General features: G+C 39.6%; 1 protein-coding gene across 3 annotated transcripts; it reads left to right on the top strand.

Moving 5' to 3' along the window:
• The first annotated feature begins 1,150 nt into the window (after positions 1-1,150).
• Positions 1,151-13,059, top strand: LOC309503246 (uncharacterized protein). 3 transcript variants are annotated; one of them, XM_082175958.1, is made up of 15 exons: positions 1,151-3,291; positions 3,393-3,588; positions 3,723-3,836; positions 3,932-3,982; positions 4,069-4,122; positions 4,248-4,349; positions 4,461-4,541; positions 4,714-4,797; positions 6,728-6,811; positions 6,940-7,023; positions 7,159-7,242; positions 7,328-7,500; positions 8,423-8,487; positions 8,696-8,796; positions 12,222-13,059. In XM_082175958.1, the coding sequence occupies exons 1-15, from the start codon at positions 3,277-3,279 to the stop codon at positions 12,335-12,337; spliced, it is 1,404 nt and encodes a 467-aa protein (XP_082032084.1). In that variant the 5' UTR covers positions 1,151-3,276; the 3' UTR covers positions 12,338-13,059. The 3 variants fall into 3 exon arrangements, with proteins under 3 accessions (XP_082032084.1, XP_082032083.1, XP_082032085.1); XM_082175957.1 differs by having other exon boundaries at positions 1,151-3,588; XM_082175959.1 differs by lacking the exon at positions 8,423-8,487 and having other exon boundaries at positions 1,151-3,588; positions 12,222-12,352.
• Positions 13,060-14,919: the final 1,860 nt, after the last annotated feature.

Below are 14,919 nucleotides of genomic sequence, written 5' to 3'. Positions count from 1 at the left end.
GGCTATCCGTCGCCATCAGAGTCCTGCAACGGGTCGGGTAACGTTACGTTAACGTTACCCTTATAAAAGTGGATAAATCGGTGGTGACATTCCTAAAATTCACGGGCGAAGTTGCGGGCAGATAATGAACTCCTTGCAGGCGGGTAGTAGATGAAAAATATGTGCTTGAAGAGCTCTTTTCTAAAACGCCATAAAAAAACATTGTAATTTAATATAATTTTTGCTCCAACGTTTCATTCCAAATCCTTGTTTAAAATGTAGGCTACTGCAAGATTTCTTTTTAAGCCTACATGGATAAATCCTCTCAACTAATCAGAATTCGGTGAACTGTTATGTTTGTTCATATAACTTTAATTCCTCAAAATGATTCAAACAAATCTTGTCTCTTTTTCTTGTTTTCAGTGCTGATGTAGTGACGCATTCAAAAGTAATGGATATGAATAAAATATTGCAATGAGAAATTCATCATCTGTAATAGAGAATGGTCACATTATTTTCGCATTGAGGAAAAGACAAAGACATTTTTTAAAAGACAAACATATAGGCCTACATTTTTTGTAAAAACAAAAGGATTTATAGCGGGGGTTTTTTAAGTATGGATTTATAGCGTTTTGAAAAAAAAATAGGCTACTTTGATCATTTAAACGATATTGTTTGATTTAATAATCATTGTTCAACATGTTCAGACTGAGTCAACAAACAACAACAACATTTTAACTGGATAAATAAATAAAAATAGCACTTTTATTGGATTTTGTATGGGTCAGGTAACGGGTGGGTGCGGATTTAAATATCACAGGTGACGGGTTGGATCTGGTGCTGAACTTTGCGGGGGCGGGTCTCCAAAAATGGACCTGTGCAGGACTCTGGTCGCCATGGTTGTGTGACAGAGCAGCTTGATATGTGTTTGCATTTTCTCTACAGTACACACTCTAAAAAATATTCAGTGGCTTAGAAAATATCTCAGTAATAATTAACTTTATGAAATTAAGAAAATCTCTGAATATCATTTGTTTGAGTTGAACATATACATTTATCTAAAATGTAGTTATATCAAAAAATCACAAAGAAATTGTGTATTTGACTAACCAATTATTTATACAATTGATATATTTGTGAAATTTCTATCAAAATATTTGAGAATGGAGAATTAAACTTATCTCAAGAACTAGGCTACAAATATTACTTAATATTATTACAAGAAAGATATCCTTACAAAACGTTGGCAGTCCTTGAGAGAATCCAGGATTACACTATTTAAATTGAAGCAAGCATCATGATGTCTGCACATAAATGTACCTCCTATAATTAGCAAACACTATAAAACTTTGTTTATAATGTTTAAAAATCAAATCAATTTAAAAAATTTACAATGTCAACATATATTACTGTTGCAGATATGACATACTTAAGAAGTTGGAGAAAAAGAAAAGCAGAAGTAAATGCCATTGCTCAGTTGGATAGTGATGACAGCCTTGATATTCATTCGCTACCAAGTGATAGAAGTGATGGTGATGGACTTCAAGAAGTTGTAGAAGATAACGAATCTGATTATGGATACACAGAGCATGTAGAATCCTCGGACTCTGAGCCTGAAATCCTGAGTTTACACCCTGACAGTGATACACCAGATATTGCCTGTGATTTAAGGACTTGGTCAACAAGTAATTCAATCACTCAAACGTCATTGAATGAGCTACTAGGCATCCTTCGTAAACATGGGCACCAGCTGCCAAAGGATGCACGCACCCTCCTTTCAACCCCCAAAACCGTTGAATGTCTTTCTAGATGTAATGGGCAGTACATATATTATGGATTAGAACAAGGCATTAAACTAAAGATTGCACAGTGCCAATCCTTTTCACAAAACATTGAGTTGTGTGTAAACATTGATGGCGTACCACTTTTTAAATCAAACAGTGTTCAATTTTGGCCCATATTGGCACAGTTTCACAATTTTGATCCTTTCATTGTTGCACTTTTCTGTGGAACAGCAAAGCCAAGTCCTTTGGATGATTTTGTCAAAGACCTTTTGGAAGAGTTTCAGCATCTCAAAGCTGTTGGGATGGAGTATGAAGGTCAACTTTATGCTATCAGCCTTAAGGCCTTTATATGTGATGCACCAGCAAGATCATTTTTAAAGTGCATAAAAAACCACAATGGGTACTCCAGCTGTGAAAGGTGTTTGGCCAAAGGATCGTGGGAAGGTAGAGTGGTTTTTAACAGTCCTGAGACCTTTAGAGCAAGAACAGACGAGGAGTTCAGTCAAGTACTGTATGAAGATCACCAGACTATAAAAAGCCCACTTATTGATGCAGGCATACCTTGCGTGAGCTCTTTTGTGTTAGACTATATGCATTTGATTTGTTTAGGAGTAGTAAAACGTGTTCTAGTCTTTTTGTCTCGGGGTCCAAAATTGTGCCGGCTATCTGCAAGACAAAAAGATGAGATCTCAGAAAAACTAAACAAGCTGAATGGATCCATGCCAAGTGAGTTTGCAAGGCAGCCCAGGGGTTTGAGGGAACTAGATAGATGGAAAGCCACTGAATTTCGACAGTTTGTTTTATATACTGGACCAATTGTTCTTCGAAATGTAGTTTCACGTGAAGTGTATACTCACTTTTTGACATTGACAGTGGCTCTGTCAATCCTGCTGAGCTCTGATGAGAACACACGACGTTCATATATTGCATATGCCGAGGAGCTTCTAAAATACTTTGTTAAAGGGTGTGATGACCTTTATGGAAAAACATTTGCAGTCTACAATGTGCACTGCCTGTTGCATCTGCATGAAGATGCTTCTCACTTCAACTGTTCACTAAATGACATCTCATGTTTCCCATTCGAAAATCATCTGCAAGTAATTAAAAGATTGGTCAAAAATAGCCACAATCCAATCGCTCAAGTAACAAAGCGGATGACTGAGATCGAAAATGTTAAGAAAGGCATCAACAAGCCTCAAGAGACAAGGTCGTGTTTTTATATATCAACTAAAGATAAAGACTACTGCTTTATGCTTCACAATGAAAATTTTGCATTTGTGAAGGAAAAAAGGCAGGATGGAACTTTGGTATGTGATGTGCTGAGCCAAAAGGACACAAAAGACTTTTTTAAGAAGCCATGTGAGTCAAGGCTATTCAATATAGTCTATGTTCAAAGAAAACGGACAAAGACAAAGTTATTGCAAACCGAAGACCTTTACCGGAAGGTTGCTTGCCTCCCTTGTGAACAAGGGCATGTCCTTTTTCCTCTCCTCCATGGAATGGAGCACAGGAAATGAACACAAATAACGTATGTAATATTTACTATTATTCAAAATAGTAGTGCACTGTTAGCATCATGTAGAAAAGGAAATGTGTAGTTCTAAATTAAATAATCTAATTGTGTTTCAGGCAATGGTATACGCACGGGCTGTTTGGGTGGAGAATGGGAAGCAGATGGAAGGAGTTTTGCCATTGAACTGGATTGACACAGAGACCAAAGTGGTGCGATGGCCTCTAAAAAACGTGTCTGTGGCACATAAGCGCCTTTTACAACCACAAGAGGACTGGTTAAGCTTTGAATTTGTTAAAGTCAAAGTGACATCAGGTGAAACAAATATATATTTTGAATGTTATTTCTGGCTTTTTTTATTTTTTTATTTTTTTTTTAGTTAAAATACTATAATACTTGAATACGTATTACTATCGTTAGTAGTGTTTGTTTTCATTCCTGATTTTTAGTAAGCCGACAGGAGTGTGAAAAATATAATTACACCTCAGCTCAAACCGAAGAGGAGGACACAGTCTGTCAAAAGAGAATGAAGAAAAGAAGGAAATTTGAAGATTATGTTCAAGGTAATTTATTTGGTCCTATTTAAGGACATGCATTAAACAATGAGCGTATAATGTAAACAATCACATATCATAAATGACAAATATAATATTGGCAGGGTCAGATTTGTCTCCTGAGGAGGATGAGCCCTTGCCAGACAAGAAAAAGGGTGAGTACAGTTTAAGTTGTGTAAACTGTATTAGTATTCATCGTTATCTTACTGTGATTAATTTCATTGTGCATGTTCTTGCCTAGAGGATACAGTGTTGCTTCCGGTTCCTCCGCCAAAGATTAAGCTCTCACAAAAGGGTGAGTAAAATAGCTGGGCTAGTCCAGTGGTATAATTCAGTCATCAAACTTCAGGGAATGGTTGGCAATATGAGTTTTTCTGTCATTTAAGTTGCTGATGCTTCTGGTTTTGGAATTTCTTTTAGCAACCACAGGACAAAAAAAAACTATGCTGCTTGAGTTACCTGCACCCCCAGAACTGGCTAACACCACCGTTAGACAACCAGAGAGTCCTGCATATTCAGAAAGTAATTTCATGTTTTTATTTATTCTACTTGCTCACAATGCAAATTGAATATAAAGTATTTTTAAGTCTGGGTTCAAAACAAAGTATTTCACACTTCCTGTTCCTTTTTCAGTTTCTGGATGTTCTCGTCCAACGCCTCACCGTTCACCCACAAGGTCTGAATCATCAGAAGCATTTAGTCCAGAGTCAGCCAGTAAGTCAGTAAAATTTTTATTTAAATTGGCTAGTACATTGTTTTTTCATGTCCATGATCAGTTGCATTCTTCAAAGTTGTCAATTCTCCTACCTCACTTATTGACATTATTGCAGGAGCAAAAAAAATATTTCAATGAGCTTCAACGCTTTTTTTTTTTGTTGTTGTTAAGGGTCTAGGCGTTCTCGCACACCTCAGCGTGGAGTTCGAAAGCCATCACAGTCCGGGAGCAGAAAAAGTCGAGCGTCCTCATCCAGTGAGTCTTTAAAAAGGATAGCTGTCTTTAAAAAAGATTTCAATAGCCGCGTTTCCACTGTCGGGCCAGGGCCGGGCCGTGCTAGTGCGTGCCAGGGCCAGTCGCGTTTCCACTGTCATTTCCGGGGCTTGATCGGGGCTTACTCTGGGCCAACGGCCAGGATTTCTGGCCCGTCGAATACCTTGGGCCAATGCGGGCTAGAGGAGTGGTTACCAACAGAGGCAGAGTTCACCTGAGTCGGGAGACGGCAGCGCCGGATGATTCTGTCAGCATTAAAGATTTTAAAATAATTTAACTCGCGTTCATGTTTGAATGCCTTCTGTTTGTGATACAAAAGACTATGCGCGCTAATCATTACCATAGTAAACATAGTAAACGCTTGAAGATACGCATAGTAAAAAAACATCGTGAGCGCTTGAAGAAATCAGACCAATCATAAAGGATCACAGTCATGTTTTTATTTTATCTGTCAGTAGCCTACGTCTCGTCTCTTTATACCGGACTATCATAAAATAAAGCAACTTTTTTTTCGGGAGCTTCCTCTGTTTCTCTGACTGAAAATATCTGAATGGAAGTCGAGAGAGTGCTAAAGCTCATCAGGTCGTATTTTTGTTGGCATATATTTGTAGAAATTATCATTCTTTCTAAATGTGATGTAATGTCCTGTAACTAGCCTACCATAAACAGAAACGGTACAGAAGAAGTAAGTGTGATAGACCTAACATTAGAGTGACTAATGTGCAATTTTGACATAAATTAATTCATTATGATCAATCTATCACTTTTTATTGTAAACCTGTGGTAAAACATAAATGCTTGGGTTTTAAATATTCAAGTAAACAACAAAAATGCCAGCAAACGGCTGCTTTTATCATGTTTGTTTTCAACGCTGTTTCCAGTGATTTCTGATTCGTTTTCTGATAAAACTTCCATCTGTTGGTGAAATGATGGGTTAGTGTGACGTTGTTCCAGAGAGGCGTGTTACGGGTGTGTTTTAGGGCCAATCCCAATTCACCCCTTGACCCTACCCCTCCGTTTTGCGTGTGCACGTGAAGGGGTAGGGCTGTCTCAATTCTCTTTTGGTTGGAGGGGTAGGGGTAAGGGGAAGGCCCAGATGGCCCTTGAAACGAAGATTTTTCGGGACCACACTTCAAACGAAGGGGTATGAGAAATGTACCTGCATACACCGGCTACAGAGGCAACATGACTGCCAATAATCATTTTCTTTGTCACATTAAATCTCGTGTTCATATTTACGGTCATGTTCTTCAAAGAAACGGGTTGCAAAAAAAATCATTAAAGTTCGCTTCAGCAAAAGTTTGAAGCGAAGTGGACGCGCGAATGAGGCGAATTCGCGTCCACCGCGCCGCACTAAACGCCTCATTCGTGCCGCAAGACCTCCAGACGCGCGTAAACGCATTGAAATCACTCGCGCCTGACGCGCTATTCACGTCCGGTGTGAACACACCATTAGGCGTTGAAGATATCTTCATCTCCGTTTCTTTCTGCAAACTTCACAAGAAAAATACAAAAAATAGCTGTAACTCACGCAAGACTACAGCTGACGACGGCATCTTGGAAGTTTGTGATAAACATTGGCGCGTCTCCTGTGACTTAGGCGCTAGCGACGATGTATAATGACATGTAATGGTGTAGTAGTGGTGTCCCATTTCTTAGGGGAATATTTTCACCCCTACGCCTTGCCCCTCTGTTTCAAGGGGTAAGGGTTAGGGGTAGGCGAAGGGGTATAAAATAGAATTGGGATTGGGCCTTAGTGAAGCCCTGGCTCGCACTGGCCCGACAGTGGAAACGCAGGCCCGGTGCTATTAGCCCGGCACGGCCCGTTTAAAGCCCTGGCTCGCACTGGCCCGACAGTGGAAACGCGGCTAATGAGCTTCAATGCTGTTTTTTTATTTTATAATTTTTTTAGGATCTATGGGTTCTTGCACGCCTCAGCGTGGAGTTCGAAACCCATCACACTCCGAGAGCAGAAAAGGTCGGGCATCCTCATCCAGTGAGTCCATGACCAGTTGCAATCTTCATAGTTGTCAAATCTCCTACCTTATTTATTGACATCATTGCAGGAGCAGCTGTCTTTAAAAACAATTTCAATGAGCTTCAATGCTGTTTTTTATTTTTCAGGTTCTAGGCGTTCTCGCACGCCTCAGCGTGGAGTTCGAAACCCATCACACTCCGGGAGCAGAAAAGGTCGGCCATCCTCATCTAGTGAGTCCATGATCAGTTGCATTCTTCATAGTTGTCAATTCTCCTACCTCACTTACTGACATTATTGCAGGAGCAGCTGTCTTTAAAAAAGGATTTTAATGAGCTTCACCCTTTTTTCCTTTTCTTTTTTTTCAGGATCTAGGCGTTCTCGCACGCCTCAGCGTGGAGTTCGAAACCCATCACAGTCCGAGAGAGGCTTATTCCCCATGTCTCAAGCTAGTACGTCCATGGTCAATATTTATTGTATGATTCTTTAATAATCAAAGTAACAAAAATAAATGAATTAATATATTTTCTTCCACAGAATACCAGAAGTCAGTGCTTGGAAAGCTAGTTGAACTTCTTGATGAGATAAAAAGAGTCGGAAGGCACTATGAGCCGCTGAATTCTGCTGTCCATGTTGCTAGACTAGAAACCTTAGAAGATTTTGCTGAAGAAGAGGCACGTCTCAAGGACCGCAACCTCTGGAAACAAAGGGTATGATTTCTACAGAAATTGGACTAAACTGTGTCAATAAGACTAGACTAGAGGTCTGCGCGGGACTGTTTTTTAAGTCCCGCTCCCGCTGGGGTTATATCCCGCACCCACCCGTTCCCGCTATATATACACTATTTGTTCACCCGCTGTCTGCTTAGAATAATTTTCTTCCCGACCCGACCATCCCGCTTTAATATAGATCTCCCAGAATTTCACATGTACATTTTCACAGAGAAAATAAAAATGTAGTCTGCACAAACATTTTTTTATTATTATTTTATTCGCCTTGTCAATATACAAAATTTAACATTTTGCTGCAGACAGTAGGGGAAAAAATATCGCAGCGAAAAAAAAGAAAGAAGTGTAGGCTATTATTTTTATTCGTATTATCAAAATTCGTAACATTTTGCTGTTAAGCAAATGCAATCAATGCATGACAGAAAGAACCGTTACTGGTCCGTGCGTGCAGCGCGTGCATAACGGTCCTGAGTAGCCTACAGGGCAGACCCTGTTGGTCGATAAGATTAAGATTAGGTAAAGCGAAGATATGCTGTTCTGAAAGAACGTCGGCGTCGGGAACGTGATATTGAATGACCGACCGCTCCCGTTCAAATTACACCAGAGTTACCGACCGCTACCGTTTTTTAGTCGGAAATTTAATCCCGCGGCGCAAAATATCTGGTCGGATCCCGCGGGACAGCCGCGGGAATGCAGACCTCTAGACTAGACCTCCAAGTGTCCAAAACGTCTAAATTATCGCAGCATCTGTTAACATGCACACAGCTTTATAGAATGTGTTATTGTATGGATGAGTCAACATGACTAGTTCCGATTTAAGCCCAATCTGGCAACAATCAGTATATTTCCAACACCATTGGTTTATTCATAATGTATTGAGTGGCTTTTCATGTATCATGTACAGGTGTCCCAGCTCTCAAAGGTGGGAGGGAGGAATAACAAAGACTGCGTCCATAAAGTAATGGACAGGTATTAAACAACTGTCACATGATCAGAATATAGAATGTAATTATGCAGTTAAATTTTTACTAATTTCCTTCTATTTGCCCTCCTCTTAGCACATAGAAAAGCAAAAATGCAGAAAGAGATGATTCATTAGGAATAATGAAAGCATAAAGGAATATTTGTAGAATGTAGGTGTTGACCTCACTATATGATTTTCTGCATGTTTTCTCAGGCTTTTCACCAACAGCCTAATGGCTGCTTTCAACATGAAGGGGCGGGGTCGCAGTGAGAAAAAAGCCTTCCAGGATACCGTTTTTTACTCTGTTGTAAAAGGTAACTGCATTTTTCATGTTTATACATGTGCTTCTCAAATTAGAATAGTGGAAAAGTCAATTCATTTTAGCAATTCAACTTAAAGGTCCAAAATGTAAATTTCTTCGCCGCTAGGGCTTGCTAACCTCTTACAATAACAAAGGTGCAAATTTGATGTCGCAAAATTTGCTAAGAATTATGGAGCTTGTCGTCAACTGTAACCGATAAATCTAATGATTAAGGGTATCACGATTTCGATTTTAAATTGAAATCGATCGAAATTAATGCTCAATCTCGATCATCGAATCAAAAAATGGAATCGTCGATGCTGCCACGCCCCATATGTCAAGTCAGCTCGGCTTGCCTGTAATAGTTAAAACTCCTTTTTTCGAGAATATTGAAGCCTTTATTTTAAAATGCATTGCAGCTGCATAGCGAGAGCATCATAGCTCGTCTGAGCGAGCTGGCTCAGCTGTGCTGCGACAACTGCACAAACCTATGGCGAGTTAGCAGTGGTGTGCGGTCCAATGGGAGCGCTTGGCGCCCTGCCAACCTCGAGCGTGCCAATTTGGAAGCGGCTGAAGTAAACATTCAGAGAAAACTCGCCATAGGACTTTAGGTTTAAATCGACTGAAGCGAACCTGAAGTACCTGATATGAGCGAAATAGCACGGCAAGGCAATGCAGTACTCGTTCCCTTATCTCTAAGGGAACCGAGGTTATGCGAGGAACCAAGCGTTCCCTTACGAGAACGTTCTCTCGTACTGCGTTGCAAACGCTGTGGAAACCCAATTTAAAACGCCGTGCTATAGACCCTTTTACTGTTTGTACACAATGATGACGTATGCGTGCGCATATTGGCAACGGAAGTATGGCGAGAATCAGCAGCGTGTCAAGCTACGCGAGCGGATTAAACAACAGACGTGAGCATTTTTTATTATGTCCTCGCTCCAATCAACACGTTTAATCGCCTGCAGCCACTCTTCTGAAACGGCCGTGATCCTGTCGGAATCCTATAAATCTTAAGCCCCTTGGTGGAATATCGATTAGTGCAACCGTAAACGCAACAACCAGACATTTTGATGCTGGGAAACCGTTTTGATCAACTTTCGGAGGTGCTAACACGTTAGAGCCAGTGGGGAAAAACACCACTTCCGTTGCCAAAATGCGCACGCAACTATTTGATCACGTGGGCTGTAAAAGGGTCTAGTCAAGTCAAGTCATCTTCATTTATATAGCGCTTTTAACAATGTAGATTGTCTCAAAGCAGCTTTACAGAGATAAATGCATAATTTAACGTAAGATTGTTTTGGCTTTATAGCGGTTCTTTAATAAAGTTATTTTCCAGCTAAAGTTGGTTTTGATTGATTCGCTTCCGTCGCAATGATCATTAGTTATTAAATTAGGGGCCGCCAAGACGACACCATTCCCTCTACACAGACTTTAAACGCGATCCTGTGAGAAACGCTGATGGCATTCAGATATTTTCCAGCTAAAGTTGGTTTTGATTGATTCACTTCCGTCGCAACGATCATTTGTTATTAAATTAGGGGCCGCCAAGACGACACCATTCCCTCTACACAGACTTTAAACGCGAACATGTGAGAAACACTGATGGCGTTCAGATGCTAATTAAGAACGGGTTCAATAGTTATGTGCGTTTGAATATATGTGTGCAGGTTTGGAATTCCCTGAGCAGTTACAGTCTATTCGCCTGTAACTGCTCTGAGGAGTCCTGGGAGCCCCAGGACTGTAATAGGTTATATTGTTTAAGTTTCCAATTGACTTAAGATATAAGTTATTGTAACATTATGTTGTTAATAAACGTTTTAAATTTGACAATGTAGTGTGTGGTACATTGCGAACAAAGGTCAGATATTATTATATTGCATAAAAGTAAAAAAATGGCATAGCTTGTGCTTTCATTTTTTTTTATCGAGAATCGAATCGAGTCAAACCGTGAGTTTAGATTCGAAAATGTAATCGAATCGAGGATTTGGAGAATCATGACACCCTTACTAATGATGTTTATGGATGAGTGAATACATGGATGTTTTTATCATGACTGATATGAAGCAGGTCGTGAGTGCTAAGAGACACACGCGACGCAAGTCCCGCAAATATAAAGGAATATTGACAATTCTACCGAAATACACGGAAGTGTTGAATTACTACTCACAGGTCAGTTTATTAGACGAATGAAACTTGCAGCGCTGTTTCACTTGCTCAAACTAAACTAGTGTATTGTTAGTTATGTTATTCTATGTGTAGTTTGTCTGTATGAGATAGCAGTAATTTCAACATCAGAATACAGATCATATTCTAACATTTAATCATGTAAACTATATAACATTGATTAGTTTTACGTACATTTTCTTACTGGTGTAATAAAGTACATAAGAGCAACATCAATTGGAAGTTAGTCTCGGACATAGAGCTCTCGACATCTCGAAAACACCGCGCTGATGTTGTTCTCCTTTTTTTATTTTAAAGTCTGCTTGCCATGGTCCATAATGTTTGAACAAAACAACAAGCGTGCAGATAGACATTTCGAACTACACAGTTGTCCATGTCTGTTGCCTTGGTTACAATCAGAGGGCTCTGGTTACCATACAGCGGAAACCAGGGAGAACCGGATATTACGTCAGTGACAGGCGACAAGTGAAAAAAAATTCCGGGACGGACAATTATTTAAAATTAAAATTTCTCTGAAATTAAAAATCTTTGGGGACTTTTGGGATATTGTAAGCACACAACTGAAGGAAATATATAACACTGTTCAAGTGATTTGGGAATATTTTATTACAAAATTCCTACATATTGGACCTTTAACAGGTGAAAGTAATTTATTATATAGACTCATTACATGCAAAGTGAGAGATTTCAAGGTTTTATTTTTGTTATAATTTTGAAATCGTGCTTATTTTCTAAATAAATTATTTCCAGTTTAATTTTCTAATTTCCCATGGGCCCCCCCTCACTGGTTCTCTTGGTCCCCCCATTTATTAAATCCTGTAATCGCCCCTGCTGAGTACATATGCATGATTATACTTTTCAGAGGGCCAACATTTCTGTATTAACAATCTTTTTTTTTTTTTATGTAATATTACATTTTTCTGAGATTTTGAAATTGGGGGTTTCATAAGCTGTAAGCCAATAATCATCAAAATTATAAAGGATTGAAATATCTCACTTTGCATGTAATGAGTCTATATAATATATTAGTTTCACCTGTTAAGTTGAATTCCTGACATTGACTTTTTCATGACATTCTAATTTGAGAAGCAACTGTATATATCTAATTTAGCTTACCAATTGTATTTTTTTTGGGAAGGTATGCAAATCCATGCAATTGTTAATTGATAAAATGTAAATACAATGTGTAGTAGGGGCCTTAATGATGTAAGACGTTTATTCATGTACCATCTAATATATTTTCTTTTGCAGCCGCAGTAATGAAGTGGAGTAAAACTGCCACAGAAGTGGAAATCAGGGCTGCCATGGCTGAGACACTTAAACATGCTCCAGGGAGAGCTGGAGGTGGAGGTCGCAATAAAGTTTGACATTTAATGTACATTTTCTTTCTTAGAGTTGTTTTGACTCTTGGAAAGTGAACTGTGTTGGTTACTGGACCAACGTTTATTGCACTGACTCTTGTGAAATCTGTGTTGGTTACTGGACCGATATGCACTCTGAAATCTGTGTTGGTTACTGGACCGATATGCACTCTGAAATCTGTGTTGGTTACTGGACCGATATGCACTCTGAAATCTGTGTTGGTTACTGGAACAACCTATGTGTATTGCACTTTGAAATCTGTGTTGGTTACTGGACCGATAATGCACTCTGAAATCTGTGTTGGTTACTGGACCGACCTATGTGTAATTTGCACTCTGAAATCTGTGTTGGTTACTGGACCAATGTTATTGCAGACTCTAATGTGAAATCTGTTGGTTACTTGACTGTTTGCACTATTTAAAATGTGCTGTTTAATTAAAGTTATTATAACCCTTTAAAGCTTTGTTTCATTCATATGTTATGGCATGTTAATGTGGACCTGTTTTCAACGTTGAAAAGTTGGACAAATTTGACGTCTTTTCAATTTTCATTTTCAACCATCAGTGGACCGAAATTAGACGTTGAAGATCGACCTGTTTTCAACGTTGAAAATTCGGACAAATTTGACGTCTTTTCAATTTTCATTTTCAACCTTCTGTGGACCGTAATTAGACGTTGAAGATTTACGTCTATTCAACGTCTAATAGACGACTTTTTGCTAGCTGGGTAGTTTTCGCAACAAAGCCACTGGATACTTTGCAGATGTAGTCAGGACAACATAATAGAGGTGAGCATGTGCAGATTGTTGAGTAAATTTAAATAAAATATTTTAATTAAAAATACTTTTTAAAAGGCTTTCGCAGCGCAATCTAATGAGATTCGTCTCGCGCAAGGCGTTTGGCGCCCCTAGCGCGGTAAACAAACCGTCAACTATCTTGAAGATGTTTTAAAACACTATTTTCCTGCCGAATACAAAATCTCTAGATTGCCTAAATAATGACACTATTTGGGTTTTGTGTTTAATGATCCATAAGCCAAATATTTAAGTTCGCAATTGAACGTCTATCGTGGCTACATAGGCCTATAAGGCTACAAGTGGTATATGTATGAATGTGTGTAATATGAGGGGCTTTCCAAATACCCACACTTGCGGTCTTGGCCACTTGAGAGCGCGTGCACGCGACCGGAAGTAGGCTAAGTGCGCAAGACTGTCCCATGTCTAAAAAATGCCAAAGCGCAGTGCCCTGAACGCACAATAAACGCACACTATTTTGAATACTGCATCGAGGCTAAGCATCCCATCATGCATTGTGTTCGGGAAATCGCGTGCCAATAAATCGCGAGATAGCGAGGAAAATATTTCACTGTAAGTTAAACTGATTAGATATTACATGTAAGGCTATGTTCACACTTAGCGTCTTTTTTGACAAGAAAAAGTTGACAACGGCGTTTTTTTAGCAAAAAAAAAACGCTGGCAGCGTTCGGTTACAAATAGCAGCCGAGCGCGTCTTTTGTGGCTGGCGCATATACTGACGCGTCTTGACCATGCGTCAACATACGACGAAAAGGGTACCCCCATAACGTCCATATGTGACGATTCGGGTTATGGGTAGGTTTAGGTATGCGTTAGGGTACCGCTAGGAGGCGCTGCTGGTGCGCTTCTGTCTGCGTCTCATATTGACGTTAAAGGGGTACCCTTTTCGTCGTATGTTGACGCATGGTCAAGACGCGTCAGTATATGACGTTTTGGGGTGAGACCGGGCTGCTATAACAAGAGCTGCAACAGTAGCCTAGTGCTGTGTGATGCAAAAAATGTCGAGAAAGTTGGCTCTTGCGTTGGCTTTTGAAGTTACCGGGGAGGAGAATGTCGGTTCACAAAGACGTTTGTGGGTGCACGACAGACAGTTGTTCTTGTTGTTATGGAAACGACAGGTCTCGCTACTCGCTTGTCATTGGTCAGCTGTCAAAAAGGCGCTTGACGTAGGGCGTTCTTTTCAGAAAAGTTGAACTTTTTTCAACCTAAAAAGACGCTCTGAGCTGCAGAAAAAGACGCCGGCGGTGGCGTTTAAAAAAGCGCTCAGGACTTTTTTGAAAAAACGGTTTACTCCATAGGGTTATAATGTAGAACAGACGCTGGCAGTTTGAAAAAAGACGCTAAGTGTGAACATAGCCTAATTTGGTTGTGAAACAAATTGCTTGGTGTCATTTTATTGGTGCAAAGATAGGCTATGTGTATTTTGTACATCATTTGCAACTGCTTTTTATCACTCGAAGCACCACAATTTTAAATGGTGTCTTCTGTTACATAGGGACTACTGACCAGACATTTAGAAGTTTATTTTAAAATGCTAAGTATTTAAAATATATAAAGCTCTGTAAACACTTGCATTTTTGCAATATAATAAGTGTGTCCCATCGGGTAATCAAAAGTTCTACACACACTTGCAGTCTTCACACCTAGTCGAACGCTTGGGCCAAATACAGGAAATACGTCATGTAAGTTGACAAGTGGTCAAGTGCAAAGGTGGGTATTTGTAAAGGCTCTGAATGTAATATGGTAGTACTACATTCTCCATATTGTCATTTT

This window comes from Leuciscus leuciscus (assembly GCF_965113295.1).
Source record: "Leuciscus leuciscus genome assembly, chromosome: 7".
Taxonomy (NCBI): Eukaryota; Metazoa; Chordata; class Actinopteri; order Cypriniformes; family Leuciscidae; genus Leuciscus; species Leuciscus leuciscus.
The sequence above is the reverse complement of the archived record's forward strand: the minus strand, read 5'-3'. Positions and strand labels throughout refer to the sequence as shown.